At 51.0% G+C, this 12,174-nt stretch overlaps 1 protein-coding gene across 4 annotated transcripts in view; it reads right to left on the reverse strand.

The window, feature by feature from the left end:
* Ap3b2 (adaptor related protein complex 3 subunit beta 2) overlaps window positions 1-12,174 on the reverse strand; it is a 32,587-nt gene that overhangs the window by 4,522 nt on the left and 15,891 nt on the right. For all 4 annotated transcript variants that reach the window (XM_087558065.1, NM_001107532.2, XM_087558056.1 and 1 more), the window contains 13 exon segments: window positions 11,983-12,049; window positions 11,709-11,891; window positions 11,341-11,624; window positions 11,135-11,189; window positions 10,698-10,769; window positions 8,531-8,593; window positions 8,081-8,213; window positions 7,636-7,745; window positions 6,405-6,581; window positions 2,518-2,704; window positions 1,224-1,342; window positions 668-776; window positions 208-325 (listed from right to left, as the gene is read on the reverse strand). In XM_087558065.1, the coding sequence (XP_087414191.1) occupies window positions 208-325; window positions 668-776; window positions 1,224-1,342; window positions 2,518-2,704; window positions 6,405-6,581; window positions 7,636-7,745; window positions 8,081-8,213; window positions 8,531-8,593; window positions 10,698-10,769; window positions 11,135-11,189; window positions 11,341-11,624; window positions 11,709-11,891; window positions 11,983-12,049 (1,677 nt within the window).

A 12,174-nucleotide genomic window follows, 5' to 3' on the forward strand; every position in this document is an offset into this window, starting at 1 on the left:
CATCTCAGGCCCCAGAGCCCCGGTGACCTCTCTCTGTCACTCCAATGACATCTTTAAGACTCCTAGACTTCAGCAGTCAGGCAAAGCAGCCATCACAGGAGATGACCCAGAAGGTGTGCAGGCCCCAGCACCTCATGGTAGCTCATAGCCTCCCAGAAGACTGGCTCATTTTTTTTCCAGAACAGAGCCCTGGCCTCCCCATCTTACCTCTCGCTGCCTTCGCCTTTCTCTTCATCGTCATCTTCATTGTCCGACTCACTGCTAGACTCCCCAGAGCCACTCTCACTGCTGCTCTTACTCCCCGACTCGCTCTCAGACTCAGGCTCTATGGAGGAAGTGTGTCAGGTTTCCCCGCTGCATGTGAAGCCTCCCACAACAGGAGGGGCCTGTCCACTTCCTGTGTAGGCTTTTCTGGGTCTATGGGAGTTGTTTGGGTTCCCAGCTCCAGAACTGAAGCTCCCATTTCATTTGACCTGCCCCAAAGCTAGATGCCAAAACATGGAAGGACCCACCCAAGTGTTACTTGCACTGTCACACGTATGGGAATGGACAGCTGGGTTCACACAGGCTGTGACTTGTCAGCAAGTGCATACCTTGGTCACTGACCACATAAACACACACTCGGGCATGCACAAAGGCAGGTCCACAGCTCTACCCCTCTGCTCACCGCTGTCTGCAGACTCAGTGGGGCCAGACTCCCCCTCAGAATCAGAATAGAAAGGCTTTTCCTTCTCCTTCCTCTTCTCCCGATTTGAGCATTTGGTCCATTCAGGTACCTGAAGATATAAGTACAGGCCTTTCCTTGTGGTTGGAGGACAGGGAAGGGATGTGCCTAGCTTTTGTAACCTATTACTATATCCCTTCTTGGCACCCCACTTGGGAATGACCCCCAAAAAGGAAACACTGGAGAGGGACAGTCCAGAAGGAGAGGAGTAAACGGTTCATAGCCGTGATAGCACCCAGACATGGAGAAAACGATGTGGGCACAGCACACAGGGAGCGAGAGGAGAGTACACAGCACACAGAGGGGACCTCAGTGTACTCGCCCAACAGGCCCATGTGGGTCTCAATAAGGGAGAGATCTTCTTCCTGTGTGTGGGGAGGGTATCAGAACTGGGACAGCAACACACGCACACACGCACACACGCACGCACACACACACACACACACACACACACACACACACACACACACACACACACACACACGCCAAAGCTGCTGACCTCCACATTGCGCACAGATGGATCTGGGGCTTCCTCTGGCCAGTCTGGGAGCTCCTGGTAGCCTGTAGCCTTTGCGTTGAGTAGGTGGGACAGTGAGCCCAGTTGGAAATGGTCCCGATCTGAAGACAGGTTTATAGGTTAGGCTAGTAGTGGCAATAAACAATGCTTGGGGCAGGGGTATTTGTTTCCTGGATGAAACTGGGTGCTAATTCTAGAGAGGATCCCCCAGCTAAGCAAGGGATAGTGATGGTTACATCCTCTGGTGAGTCCTGTGCACCCTGACAACGCATCCAGGCCTACATGCTGTGAGAAGGACAGAGGACAGGGCAGAGGACAGAGGGCAGATAGACTGGGAAAACAAGGTGTCAAGAGAGGCAACTCAGTGACCAGAGCAGCTGTTGGCCTGGCTGCTCAAGTCTCTCTGTGGAGGCCACCGTGTGAATGTGGCTCCTCTTCTGAGCACAGGCAGGAGAAAGAAGTCTTACATGGGACACGGTGTAGAAGAAGCAGGCCGAGCTAGCCAGAGGTGAGGAGAGAGGTCTGGAGGAGCTCTAGATTCATGGGGATGGATAAGCAGTCAGAAATAGGGTGGGAGAGTCAGGGTCACAGCAGAGAGAAGGAATAGGAAGGAAACACAGCCATGAGTGAGGATGGCTTCAGGGCTGCCCTGCCTCCTGGGACAGTTACATCATCATCCTACCTCAACCCTTGACACCCAGGGGAGGAGGGAAAATGCAGAGGTACCAGGAAAGCCAGCTTCTGTTTAGGAAGCTCCTCTCTGGGTAGGCCCTGGCTTCATTTCCTAGGGCTAATGAGGCAGCTGAAGCAACCTCCCGTCCCAGGCCACAACTGTGAGCAGAGGCTGGGAGCCTGGAGACGAGGGCTTGGGCTGGCCTCAAGTGACTGCCCATGGTGCTGGTAACCACATCCTCAGGACCGCTAGAAACATGTCCCTTTCTTTGGCATGTTACTTCACTACCTGCCTTCCTAGGTCCTTGGCATCTAATATCTAATATAGAATCCCAAGTCCAGAGCCTGCTCAGGAGGGAGGTGGAAGAGGTGCCTAAGAAATGGAGAGGAAGCAAAAGCCCCACGTGATGAGGAGAGCAGACCCTCGAGAGAGGCAGAACCAGCCATGAGTGTGGTGGAGACTGCAGGTGAGGCAGCACACCAGCTCTACACACAAGGGCTTAGTGCCTGACTGAAGTTCAGCCTCCTCGGTGGAAGGCCTGGGCTCTGGACCTGGCCACTTCCTCCCTCTCTCCCCAGTCATTACCCCAATTCCCACTCCCACCTTTGAAGGATGACTCCAAGATAGGGGCTGGCTTAGGGGCCAGGAAGAGCTTCTTGGCATGGCGGCTGAGGGCACCACCCTGCTCTGAAGGAGCGATGAGCTGCCGGGTGAAGCGGGCTCGATCCCGGATATCATAGTTTTGGTCGTACTTGGCCAGACTCAGCACATACTGGGTCAAGAGCTTGGTCTGAGGAGAAAAGAGGAGGTGACACCTCAACAGAGGGTGGGGGACCCAGGAGACTTGGAACAAGCTTTGTTCAGCCAACACAGCCAAGCAGAGCTTCTTCCCTTTGCATATCATTCAATTCCTCCCCGCCTGCCTCAGTTCTAGCTTCTCCATTTCAGCATTCTGGCTCTGACTTCTGCCCCCAACTACCACAACTGCGTTGGGCCAGCAAATGAAGTTGCCCTCTCCTCCCTGATGGTCTTGGACTCCATTCTTCCTCTAATTTCTGGTCCTCGCTGATCCAGGCCAATCAACCTCTTTATTCTGGCACTGTGCTATATCTGTGGCACCCAGGCTCCACCATCCTCAGAGAATCAAGACAATAAAGGGGGGAGTAAACAAGGGGCTCTTTGACAGAACTGTCAACCCACAGAGCAGCCGAGGGGATCTCAAAGATGCCAGGCTGTTCCCTGAAAGATTCTGACAAGATGGAAACCAAGTGTCTCTGCCTCTGAGGCTTGCTGAGCTCATACGGGGTCCACAGTCTACAGTGGAGCGGCTATATGTAAGGACCAAAAGTCTCAAATATCGCCCCAGTCCATTGCACTGGGTCTGTGTGTCAACCTGGCATGAGCTGGAGTTATCACAGAGAAAGGAGCCTCAGCTGTGGAAATGCCCTCATGAGACCCAGCTGTAAGGCATTTTCTCAACTAGTGATCAATTGGGGAGGACCCAGGCCATTGTGGGTGGTGCCATCCCTGGGCTGGTGGTCTTGGGATTTATAAGGCTGAGCAAGCTATGGTGAGCAAGCCAGTAAGAAACATCCTTTCATGGCCTCTGCATCAGCTCCTGCTCCCTGACCTGCTTGAGTTCCAGTCCTGACTTCCTTTGGTGATGAACGGCAACGTGGAAGTGAGCTGAATAAACCCTTTCCTCCCCAACCTGCTTCTTGGTCATGATGTTTGTGCAGGAATAGAAACCCTGACTAAGACACCCATGCTGCCTTTACATGATGACAGTGCCGGCTGCCCTCATTTCTGAAGGACTTTCTGTAGCCAAGTACTGTGTCAGGCGTCCCCCACTCTCCTGTCATCTCTGCAATTCTAAGGGCATAGAGAGAGAGAATCAGGAAGTGGCTTCTCCAAGGTTGAGGGGGCCAATAGGTACTGTATCCAGCATCAGAAACCCACCTGTCCCCTCCCTGTCAGTGCCTATGCCTTTGACCCAGATCTCTGTGTCTCCTGTGACAAAGATCATAAACCACCAAAAAGCTAACATCAGAGCACCCACAGGGACCAGGGACCAGCAAGACAGAGCCTGGGAATGACTTAGGTTCCAAAAATTTTTGATGATATCACATCCAACCAACCATGGCTCGAGTGTTAACCCTGCTGCCTATCAGAGCTGCCCCATTTCACCTTGGGGACCCCACTGGTTCCACTCTCATCTACACTATGTCCCCCACAGACTCTGATGCCCCCCACATTCACCTTCCACCACAGCACCACTCGCGATTCCAGCCCAATTCTCCTGATACGATGGGATCAGAAATGGGAACACGGGATGCAGTGGACCACGGGCCTGCCTTTCCTGTCTGACCGTCTGAGCAGCAGACATTGTCAACGTTATGAAGATGCAGCAGTGGATTCGCTCCCTCCCCTTCCAGTTTAGGACAGTATCTTCTCTTACGGGCTTCAGAGGTGGCTGATAACAGACTGTCTCCTTCCCTTGCCTCACTCGAGAAAAAGCACTTAAAGACTAGATCCATCTGTTCACAGTCCCAATTCCATGTCAACAATTAAGGCAAGAGGCTGGTGCATGCGCTGACATACTGCAAAACTGTCTGTAATGACCCACCATCCTTGCTCACTCTAAAGAGCCATTCCTCGCATTGCAAGTCCAAATTGTATCATGTAACCCCACCTCACAATGTACTAAAATTGTCACACATGCGCTCTCGCTCTCTCTTTCTCTCTCTCTCGCTCGCTTATATCCATATAAGCACATAAAATAGATTAATTAGAGGTCGTTCAGGAACCTGTGAGCCATGTCAGTACACCAAGAACCCTAAAAGACCATCCAACTGTCAGGAAAGAATACTATGAGACACTCTCAATAACCCGTGTCAACATTCATGCTAACTGCCACCCAAGGTGACTATTCAAGAAAAGCTAAAGTACATACTCTACTTAACCCTATATAAATCCTATAGCCCAGACCTCAAAGCCCATCTCTGCTGGTGTCCGCGCTTGTTGTAATTTGTATGTGGCATGAGCAAGGCCCGAGACTTTGGAATGTGGCAAAGATAATGAGCATAGAGATGCATCTTGCCCTAGAGACACTGTCCCTTGTTGCCCTAGAGACACTGTCCCTTGTGGTTTAGGAAAATTAAGTGGCCACACTGGGAGGCTCACATAGAAGGAACTAAAGGCAGTCTCTAAAAATTGAGAGTTATCTCTAGTTGACAGCCAGCAAGGAGTCAGGACCTTGGCTAAAGTCACAGGCAATGCTGACTGCAGGTGAGCAGGGAAGTGAAACTGTCCTCAACAAAACCACCAGGTAAAAACCCAGCCTTGGCCTCTACTTCAAGGACAGCCTTGCACAACAGTGAACTGTCATACCAGGTTCCTGACCCACAAAACACTCAAAGAAAAGCCAGGTGATACTGGTGCACAATTTTAATCCCAGCACTTGGGAGACAGAGGCACGAGGAGCTCTGGAAGTTTGAGGCCAGCCTGGTCCTCAGAGTAAGTTCTGGGACAGCCAGTGCTACAAAGAGGAAACCCTGCCTCAAAAAACAAAAACATAAACACAAACAGAAAAGAAGAAAATAGGTATGTTATCTTAAGCCACTAGGTTGATAGTAACTCATTGTAAAGCTATGGGAAACTTAAAAGTATTAAAATGTGACATCACAATGCCTGTACCTAAGGCTCAGGGAACGTCTAGAAAAGAGGGCAGATGAATGAATGAATGAATGAATGAATGAATGAATGAATGCACATGAAGTTAGCAGTGATGTCTATTCACAGTCCCAATAGTTGGTGGTCCTGCCTCCTTAGCTTGAGTCCCTGGCTAACAAACATCAGCCTCTCTGAATCAAAGTACCCATAAAGAAGTCAGTCGTAGGGGTTGGGGATTTAGCTTAGTGGTAGAGCGCTTGCCTAGCAAACACAAGGTCCTGGGTTCGGTCCTCAGCTCCGGGGGGGGGGGGGGGGAGAAGTCAGTCGTTACTACCCACCATGACAGTGACAACTTAGTGCAGGCAGGTCCACCCAGGCTTATGAAGAACACGGTGGCCTTAGGACCCTGGCTTAACCCTAGGCACAGACAGCCCAGACATCAGCAAACTTTTGGGAAGAAGTACAATCCACGTCCCCTGGAATACATGTTCTCCCATCAATGCCCATTAGTTAGCTCCATCAGCACGATCACATCAAAACCCACGTTCCAGAGACGACAGATAAGGACGCTCTATAACTTTAAGACATGAACACTCAACAGTCTCACAACAGATTTTTCAATGGTGACCCCACTAGAGTCTCAAGTATACCTATGGACCCTGGGGTGGCAATGGTTACTTGGGAAGACTATCTACCTATCTTGATATACCTTTAACAAAAAGAGTTCAGACCTGTTGGGGAAAGCCACGAGAATGCTGCCCAGGGCGGCAACTCTTGGGGTCCAGAGAAGGCTGGTGGGGATGTCTCTCACTCCTTACCTGCTTTGAGTTAGTCAGGTACAGCTTGGCTGCCAGGTTTATGACCTGCAGCTTCACGATGTCCTCCTCTGCTGTGAAGGACTTGGCCATTTTTCTCAGAACATCAGGGGCAATCTTGGGCACATGCTCACAGTACTCTCCAATGAGCCAGAGGATGCTGGCCCGTGCCATGGGTACCTGTGCATACGGACAGGCGTTAGGACTAGAGAAAACATGTTGATGTGGCTGGGATGAACCGCCAGGGGAAGGGGATGGCAGCTTATGCTGGCCTATTGTCTTTTAGGTGCCTGAGGATGGAGGCGGAGGGGTAGAACAGATTAAAAGATGGACTTTTCATATGCAGCACCCCCTCCTCCACACAGTTTCGTTTTCATGAACAGAGCTGCCAAACAGAGTTCCTAAAGTTAGCCACGGTTTTCTAACTTTATTGCTGTACTGCCATGTCAGTCTGCCTGAATCTCCAGTAATGGCATTAGGGATATTTCAACCCAGCCTCACAGCAAAAACACAAGGGATTAATCAGTCAGCCATCCTTAGTCAGAGCGTTGGTGGGAAAACGGAATGGTGGGAAGGGCTAAAGAGCTCTGTGAGGGAGCCCATGAGGATAGTCTTGAACGTGGTCATGCAGTCTAACCTCTCTCCTTCTCCCTGAAGAAGGTCCAGTGCCCATTTGGAGTTTGATCTGGGTGAAGTTAAAGCACTGAGTTACAGATTCTTAAAGTCATGGGCACGCAGCTAGAAAGATGGCTCAGAAACTAAGAGCACTTGCTGATCTTGTAGATGACCCAAGTCCAGTTCCTAACACCCACATTGGGCTGTGCACAATTGCCTGCAACTCTAGAGCCAGGAAATCTGAAACCACTGGATTCTACAAGTCACTGGCACATCTGTGCACATACTCCCCCAACACACACATGCACACACACACACATACACACATACACACACACACACACACACACACACACACACACACACACACACACACACCCATGAGTTTAAAGTAAAATAAATCTTTAAAAGGACATTGGCTGGGTGTTAGTAGTATATTCCTTTAATCCTAGCACTCAGGAGGCAGAAGCAGACAGATCTCTGTGAGTTCAAGACCAGCCTGGTCTACAGAGTGAGTGCCAGGACAGTCAGGGCTACACAAAGAAACCCTGTCTCAAAATAAACCAAACCAAAAGGAAAAACAAATATCAGGGGGATACTGTCAGGGCTGCTCCCTCACCTGGATGTTGTCTGTGAGTTTTGCCAAGTGTTTGATGATCTCGCCGTGCTGCGCTGGCTGCATTTGCAGCAGCTTCTTAATGACCACCACTGACTCAGCAACCACAAGCTCTAGGGGATGGGAATGAGAACACAAGCCCCAGACCAGTCAGATGGCCACACCCAGTTCTCAGGCAGCCCTCGGTTACAGCAACACCTGCACACTAACTGAAGCAGACAAACCAACAGGTTCACATTGTACCTAGACACGCAAGGGGATAACCACTGGCCAGCAAGGTCAGGCATGCAGGCACACAGACACCACCAAGACTGGACACTTCTAGGGGTTGGGGATTTAGCTCAGTGGTAGAGCGCTTGCCTAGCAAGCCCAAGGCCCTGGGTTCGGCCCCCAGTTCCGAAAAAAAAAAAAAAAAAAAGACTGGACACTTCTCCAGGCAAACACTAACCATCACGGTTGGACAGAAGCTGCACCAAGCCATTGAGGCAGGTGTCACGGACTCGGCCTATGTTCGTTGCACATCGTCCGATGGCCTGGATCGTGGCCGCCACAAAGTCTTTGTCCATGCTGCGAATGTAGGTCTATGGACATCATGACACAGTAACATCTAGTAAGTAGTGACTACACAGTGAAGAGTTGAAGGGTGACCTTCAAGCAGACGAAGACTGTAACCCCCCTCGTATGATAACTCATTAAGCCTTGGGGGACAGTGATGTCTCCAAACCACATCCAGGGCCTAAAGCCAACAGAAGGCACTGAAAGGGGTCTAAGGAAACATTTCTCCAGCTTTGGGCTCTTTCAGAAAATGAGACCCAGCAGGGAAATTCTCACTAGATGCAGGGATCTGTAGGGCACCTCTCCGGGGCCTGGGAGCTAGAGGTTAGCCCGTAGCCTGTACCTGGAATTCCCGTAGAACAGTGGGGATGTTGGTCTCATTGGCCAGGTTGGTCAGCACTTCCAGCTGCAAGGAGAGGTAGAGGGGCAGAAAGTGGCCAGTGTGGCCAGCAGGTTTTCTGGGATTTTATTGCAAACAAACTTTACAGACTAGGAAGCAATACTCAGGACCGTTCTGCCCGTGCTTAGAATGACGAGGAAATGCTAGATCATGAACCGTCTTCAAAAACACAAGAAGGTCAATTTGCCTCCTCAGTGAAGTCCCTGACAAAGTACAGGTGAAGAAAGGTCACGCTGCCTCCTCCCTCCACGGAAAACTATTCCTTTGAGGACAGAAACCAAGGATGATCTGTGAATCTCTGGATGACCTGACCGTTCCTGCCTCAGAGTAATCGCAAACGCTGTTCTGTTTGTATGGAGCAGTTCTTCCCATTCCTGACCCTGTACTTAGGTAACTCACATCCGTTTATCAGGTCTCAGCTTGGAGTCCATCTTCCCAAGGAACGCTTCCTTGATCCAAATGATGGTGGCCCCATTCTAACTTAAAAAAAATTGTTTTTAATTTTCTGTGTATTGTTTTGTCTAAGCACCATGTGCATGCAATGCCCGCAGATGTCAGAGGAGGGCATTGGATCCTCTGGAACTGGAGTTACAGGTGGTCATGAGCCCGCATGTGAGGGCTAGGAATGGAACCCTGGTCCTGTGGAAGAGCAGCCAGCGCTCTTCAGCTGAGACACTGCTCCAGCCCTGATGTCTATTTATATTTCTCTGCACTCTTCGCTCTTGACATATTTCACAGATGGGTTTTCTCCATTTATCTTGGGATTAACTGCTTACTGCCTCTTTTGCCCCCCAACAAGACTACAAGCTCAATAAAAGCAGGATCTCTGACTCAGTTCCTTCACCTTGAATCCCTATGCTAACACCTGTTTGTTGCTGCTGTTTTGAGACAAGTGTCTCAAGTAGTCCAAATTGGCTTTGAACTCCATATGTGGCCAAGAATAATCTTGAATTTCTGATCCTTCTACTCCCACCACCTGAGCGACAGGATTATAGGCCTGTGCTACCTCATCCTGGTCATGGGATGCTTGGTATCAAACCCAAGGTCTTGTGCATATAAGCAAGGACTCTCCCCAGACCCCTTGGGTCCCTGGATCTAGTAACAGAAGTAGCAGCAGATGTGCTAACAAGTGAGAAAGTTGGTCACTGTTCGATGCCATCACTCAGTAAAAAGGCAATAGAATGGGAAAGGAACAGAGGCACAGGCTCTCAACACTGCCTGTTGGTGTATGTGTTCCAGAAAGTCTGAAGGGGCAGGTATGTGAGAGGCAGAACTGCAGAGTATGATGACTTCACACTAGTAACATCACTTCCTGGAGTCTACAATTTAAAATATAAAATGTAAGCGATACAGACTTTTGGGGGTGATTATGAAAATTAAGTTATTCTGGGAAGTGTCTGGTGCATACCACGCAGGCAGTTGTGTAACAGTTTCCTCCAAGACGGAAACATTCCACCCTGCTGGAAGCTCCTAGGGCAGGAAGGTAAACAACTCACAACAGCTTCAAGAAGTCCCTGAAACTGATCAGATTCTCTAGGCCCTGCCCTTCCACAGCAAGCGGATTAAGAGAGGCTGAGCTGCCAAGACTCAAAGGCAGCTCTAACTAAGCTGCAAAGTAGACTCTCTCAGCCAAGCTGAGCTGCAAAGACTCTCAGACCAGAGGAAGCAACAACCTGTGGAGCTGCCTGCAGGCTGTGCTGTGTGCTCCAGGTTCCCAGCTTTCCTGAGCTGTCCTCCATGCTGAGGTGGGCCTTGGTAATGCAGCCATTTTTGAGTGATTTCTGCTCCTGTAAGTAACCCCTCACTCCATACTCTTATAAGTAACGGCCCCCAAAAAAACCCTCATTGGTTCACCCAAGTTGGACTTGGGTAGTATCCGTACTTTGACTTCCTATCTGGGGTTAGTAGGCATGTGCTGCATATCCCCAGAAAAACATGTGTCAGGCTGATAAGCCAGGGGTAGTTTCCCACCACCTGAGCAAACACTTTCAGCCTAGAGATGTGCGCTGCTCCACAAAGAGGCAGGTGCCAATGTGTTCAGTATCAGTTAATCCAGCTAGTATTCAACCAGTTTAGCTGGAATCAGAGTCAAGCACAGTCTTGCACTCACCTTCAGGATCTTGATCTGGGTAGGATCCGTGGACCTAATGTAGAAGCTCTTCAAGTAGGGTTCAAACATTCCCTGGCAAGAGAGAGTATTCTTGGGGCTCTCCACCACAGTCCTAGATCTGCCTCTTCCAGAGACATCTGCCCCTCCCACCACAGACCCCACGATCCTTCAGCCTCAACGCTGTCATCTTTGCCTCAAGTTCCCCATCCATCTTAGATCTGACTTTCTCTTTAGGCACCGCCCCCCCCCCCAGTGGCCCCTTCAGAATCTAGACCCTTCTGGTTTGCGTTTGGGACTCTTGAAAAACCTAGACCCTGCACACACAGGGTAATTGTAATTCCCCCATCTTTCCCTACAACCCTGCTCGTCCCACCCCAATTCCCACCAGCTCCCACAGAGCCCGCAGGAGCCAGAGCAGACCTTGAATGCATGCTCACCCTGCGCTTGATGGACATGGTGGCCACATTCTGGAGCACTACGTACTGCACCTCGCTGTGGAGAGGATGAGTTAGAGGTTTCTGAACCCCTCGGATGGGGGCAGGGGCGGTGGGTCGGGGAAGACGGGCTAGACAAAGAGTTGGGAGGAAGGAGCTGATGGGAGAAAAGCGGGATCTGGCGGCGGAGGGGGCGGGGCTTCCCGCACCTGTGGCTGCGCAGCAGGCGAACGAGAGCCTTGGCGATGACGCCCACCTCTGCCTTGGGCGCCAGGTGGAAGTAAAGCTGTGCCACCGCCATGACCACGGCGGCGCTGCGGCTCTGCAGTAGCGGCTTGGTGTTCCGCAGCAGCAGCCGGTGATCTGGATCCATTACATAGGGCTTCCGAGCAGGCAGCGCCGCAGTGGCCGCTTCCTCTGATCCAGGGCCTTTGGCCTCGTCCTCCTCAGAGCCATAGAAGGCCTTCTCAGGATTCTCCTCCAACAAAGACTCCTGAAAGAGATACGGCCGAGTGTGTGAACATCTTCCCTGGATGACCTCCCGCCCCTCCCTGCAGGGCTGGGGCCTCGCGCTTACGTTCTGCGTAGGGCTCAGGAACTGCGTTCGTGCATAACGCGTGAGCATGCTGATGATCACCACCTGGCCCCACTCCTCCACGTCGATGAGCAGGTTGCAGAGCTTCCGGTAGTTTTTGTGAATCAGGTCGATGCGTTCCGGACAGACCTCTTCAAAGGCCATCACTACACTGCCTGCCACCAGCTGGAGAAGCAAGGCAAGAGGATGTGAACGGGAAGGGTGGAGAACTCGAACCCTTCCCACCACTCCTCGTCCTGTCTTCCATAATACCCACCGTGGTCTTGTCTGCCAAAAGCTTCTCAATGACTTCTATCAGCTGGTCCTTCTGATCAGAATCCAAACTGAGGGAGAAACAATCGCTGGGAATGTCTTCCCTCCTGTCCCCAGGCTCCCCGACAGCTGCCCTAGCCATGCATACACACACGTCAAGAGATATGAGTCCCAGGGTTGGGGATTTAGCTCAGTG

This window comes from Rattus norvegicus, chromosome 1, assembly GCF_021556685.1.
Source record: "Rattus norvegicus strain SHRSP/BbbUtx chromosome 1, alternate assembly SHRSP_T2T, whole genome shotgun sequence".
In the NCBI taxonomy this organism is placed as follows: Eukaryota; Metazoa; Chordata; class Mammalia; order Rodentia; family Muridae; genus Rattus; species Rattus norvegicus.